Here is a 3,784-nt window from a genome sequence, read left to right on the forward strand (position 1 = left end):
AGTATTACTTCATCTGTCCTACTTGACACTTAGTACGCGTGCTCTTGACGTGTGTGTGTGTGTGTGTGTGTGTGTGTGTGTGTGTGTGTGTTTGTGTGTATCGGGATCTGTGTATCGTTGCGTTCCTTTCGCGCAGTAAAACTGCTGATCAACCGTGGGCTGCCTGTTGCAACGTCTGAAGCGAGGACACCAAGTGTAGAGAGGCCTTCCACGAAAGGAATGACGCCTCAAACGAATCAATAAAACGTTGTCTTCGAAAAAAAAAAACGTCGTGGATCTTCTCCAACTACGTGCTGTGCTCCCAGCACGGGTCCTGGCTTTTCGATGGATAACAGGACAGATGAGCGTGGGGATGAGGTGCCTTGGATGTTTTTGCTGGTTTTGGGATGAGGTGCAGTGTGCGCGGTCGGTCGTGCCCCTTATGTCTTTTTCTTCACTTTTATTACTTGACAACGTCACTGCGCAGCTTTCAGCTTTCACTGCTGACGTGCGCTGGCTGATCAACGGCATTGGTGCATTCTGTCATATTCTTTCTACTCTCCTCCTCCTCTACTTCTTCCTCCTCTTTTGCTTCTACTCTTCCTTTTGGGGGGAGGTTGTTTCGACTTCCACTTCCACGTTGTGCGTAGGCCTTCTTGGCAGTTTTTGCACGCGCAGCGCACCACGTAGCGGCATCGAGTACACACGCGTACGTGTCTGTTCGCATCGAACTCCTCTCAGATCAGCAAATCGTTTTCGTTGTTATGCCGGTAGAGCTGTGGAAGCTAATTCCTTTTTTTTCCCGTTGTGGTGGTGCTTTTGCCCTCGTCATTTTCTGACAGAAACGTTCACGATTGCGTTCGAAGCGGTCTGCCTTGACGTCTACGAAGGTGGTCCGGTTGTTGTTATTTTTTTTTTTTGCGAATAGAACCAGTTTTTGCAATACACCGTAATTGCTGTTGCTTTCGTCCTCTATAATTCGTTTTTCGACTCACCTGCTCTTCTGCTCTCTGTTGATACTCCCTCTTTCACAGAGTCATTTCGCGGTCCGTGGTCATCACGTTGACATCCGAGTAACCGGCTTCGCTTCTCTCTATTAACTCTTATATTTATATAGGAAGAACCAAAGGAGAATGTTGCATCACAGAGTTGTTCTTTTCGCTGCCCCGCTGCATGGCGTAGAGCTCGCCGGGCTGCTCTTCGGCGATTACATGCAAAGCTCCCTCTTCCACATGGACGTCACGGAGGCCCTGTGTGACGTGAACGGCTGGTTCTCCTTCTTTCACAGCGGCTTCCAGCCGTCCGCCCTCCTGAACTTTTACAGCCGCCTCCTCAGCGAGCGTCTGCTCTTTCGCCTGCTGGAGTGCGGCGTATCGGCGGTGTGCATGTACAGTGACTCCGACTTCTGCAAGGACGCTATCGCCTTTCATTACATTTTCCCTATTGTCCGCGACTACCGGTACTCGCGGTTTTGGTTTACGCGGCTGCTGCGGTGCGTTGGCCGCTTCCTCTGTCCAAGCTTTCTGCGGCGTAGAGGCGGCGGCGGTGGCAGTGGCGGCAAGGCGGCGGCAGTGTCAGCCGGTGCACGAACGAAGTCTTCCACCTCCACCCCCGCGGCACCAAAGCTGTTCCAACGCGGAGAAGAAAGCGATGCAGAGATGAATTTCTATCGAAACCCCCCGCGTCCGTCCCGTGCGGAGCCGTTCGCCGGGATGCCGGAGTCTTACCGGGATGCACTGCAGTACTACCTCTATAGCTATCGGACCCGTCCCTACTACACCGCTTTTGTTAGCGGCTTCGTGTCGGACGTTTCACTCTTCACTGCGGAACAGATCATGTGGTACGTGTACTTCTACCAAGAGCGGCGCAAGTCCACCTCGAAGTGGCGCATTTGGAAACCGTACTTGAGCGACTTGGCGGTGGTCGCGACGCAGACAACCTTGGTGTACATGGCGCGCGTGTCGGGCATTCTCATCGGCCAGAAGTACTCACACGAGCCGACCGGCGGCGGCATCTTCTGGTGCGAGCATCTGGCGTTGCTGGCGCTCTCGCCTGCGATTCACTACGCCAGTATGCGGGTAGGATTTGCTCTCCGCGAAGCCCTCGAGCGTCGCCACCCCCGCACCGTCGCGGACGAGATGGAAGACACGAGAATAGAGGAGGAGGCGGAGGAGACGGCCCGCGCGCAGGCCGCTGCGGCACGCGCCGCCTTTGCCTTCACGAGCGGTCCCAGCAGCGGCGATGCCGCTGGACACGCCGCCGGAGGGGCGAGCAACGGATCTTCCTCCATTTTTGGTCTATCCTCTAACAGCGGAAGGAACTTTTACGACGTGTTGGGTGTGACGGATCAGGCGAAGGCGCCGGAGATTAAGAAGGCCTACCGGGCGAAGGCGCTCCAGAACCATCCCGATCGCGTCCGCAAGGACACCGCTGCGCAGCAGCAGGCGCGGGAGCAGATGTCCATTATCAATGAAGCATACGACACGCTGATCGACGCGGACAAGCGCATGCAGTATGACGCGTCCCGACGCTTTGCGGACGGCTCCGACTTTTTCAAGAAACTCGAGTCCATGTCAACGGTGCAGCTGGTTGCCGTGGGCACCAGCGCGATGGCAGGGCTGTGTGCGTTGGCGGTGATTTCTGCCTATGGTCAGTATGTGACGGTTTTCCAACGTGTCACCTCGCTCGGACGAGGGCCGCTTCAACTGTTTGTCTAAGCTAGGCGATGGGAAAAACGCACGGGGTCGGCATTTCCTTTGGTGCTTCTCGGGTTGCATGACTTTCTCTTCTCTTTTTTAAAAAGAATAATGCGTGCTTCACCGTGCTTTCTGGGGGCGGTACTGACCCAGCTTGATATTGATATATCACGCTACTTTTGTTATGGTCATAGATGTGTTAGCGAGGTGCTTTTGGGGAAAGGAGGGGAAGGGAGGTCTTTTTTTCTGGGGTCATGGGTTTTTTGTTGTCTTCCTTCATGTGTGTGTGTGTGTGTGTGTGTGTGAAGCCACTCGTTTTTTTGTTTGCAGTGGTGTCTCAAAGAAATAATCAGCGCACATGTTTTTCTCTTCCTCTCCAGCGTAGTTAGTTGAAACGGATGCCTTTTGTTGCTGATGCTGTTAATTGGGTTTTTTGTTTTTTTACGCGTTGCGCAGAAGCCACAAATTGCTGGTACGAAATCAAAGTTGCAGTATTACAACAGCAATGGATGTGTCTGGCCTTCCACCGCGCACGTCGTATCGGGCAGAAAGTGTTTGCTGCACAAGTCCCTATTCGCAGCGGCATAGAACATCAAAAACGGAATGATGTCCTCCGCGAACACGCACTTGAATAGAGCGCGTACGGTCTTTTTTTGTAGCCTTCACATCACATTCTTCAACTCCTTCCCTTCCTCTTCTCTCTTTCTTGTTTTCGTTGATGTCCTCTAAATGCATCCCTACTCTACCGAAACAACTCCTATGCCCTGCGCAGCAATTCGAACGAATGCAGCGTTGCTTCAAATCAGCTCTTGTTCCTTTCTTGTTTTGCTCTCCTTATATACCTGCTTCCACAATATACCTTTGTCGAGGTACCATCAGCGTTCTTGGCCCCCCCCCTCCCTCTCTCTCCCCTCCCCAAGTTTAGCACCGCAGCGCTTTCTGTCACCGCTTCTGTTGTAGTTTTCTCTCCTATTCTCAATTGTTCTCCCCCTGTTGGTAGTGTTGGAGGTGGTGCTGTTGTGTGTGTGTGTGTGTGTGTGTGTGTGTGGGAAGGCCACACCTCCACAAGTGCCGTCCCAACACCACTTCGTGCATCTTCTCGTGCTACT

At 53.1% G+C, this 3,784-nt stretch overlaps 1 protein-coding gene across 1 annotated transcript; it reads left to right on the forward strand.

The window, feature by feature from the left end:
• Nucleotides 1-593: 593 nt before the first annotated feature.
• Nucleotides 594-2,696, forward strand: ABB37_00942 (putative mitochondrial chaperone protein DNAj; the record flags this gene model as incomplete). Its single annotated transcript, XM_015797336.1, has 1 exon — nt 594-2,696. The coding sequence occupies exon 1, from the start codon at nt 1,113-1,115 to the stop codon at nt 2,694-2,696; it is 1,584 nt and encodes a 527-aa protein (XP_015665344.1). The 5' UTR covers nt 594-1,112.
• Nucleotides 2,697-3,784: the final 1,088 nt, after the last annotated feature.

This window comes from Leptomonas pyrrhocoris (assembly GCF_001293395.1).
Source record: "Leptomonas pyrrhocoris isolate H10 chromosome Unknown, whole genome shotgun sequence".
Lineage (NCBI taxonomy): Eukaryota > Euglenozoa > Kinetoplastea > Trypanosomatida > Trypanosomatidae > Leptomonas > Leptomonas pyrrhocoris.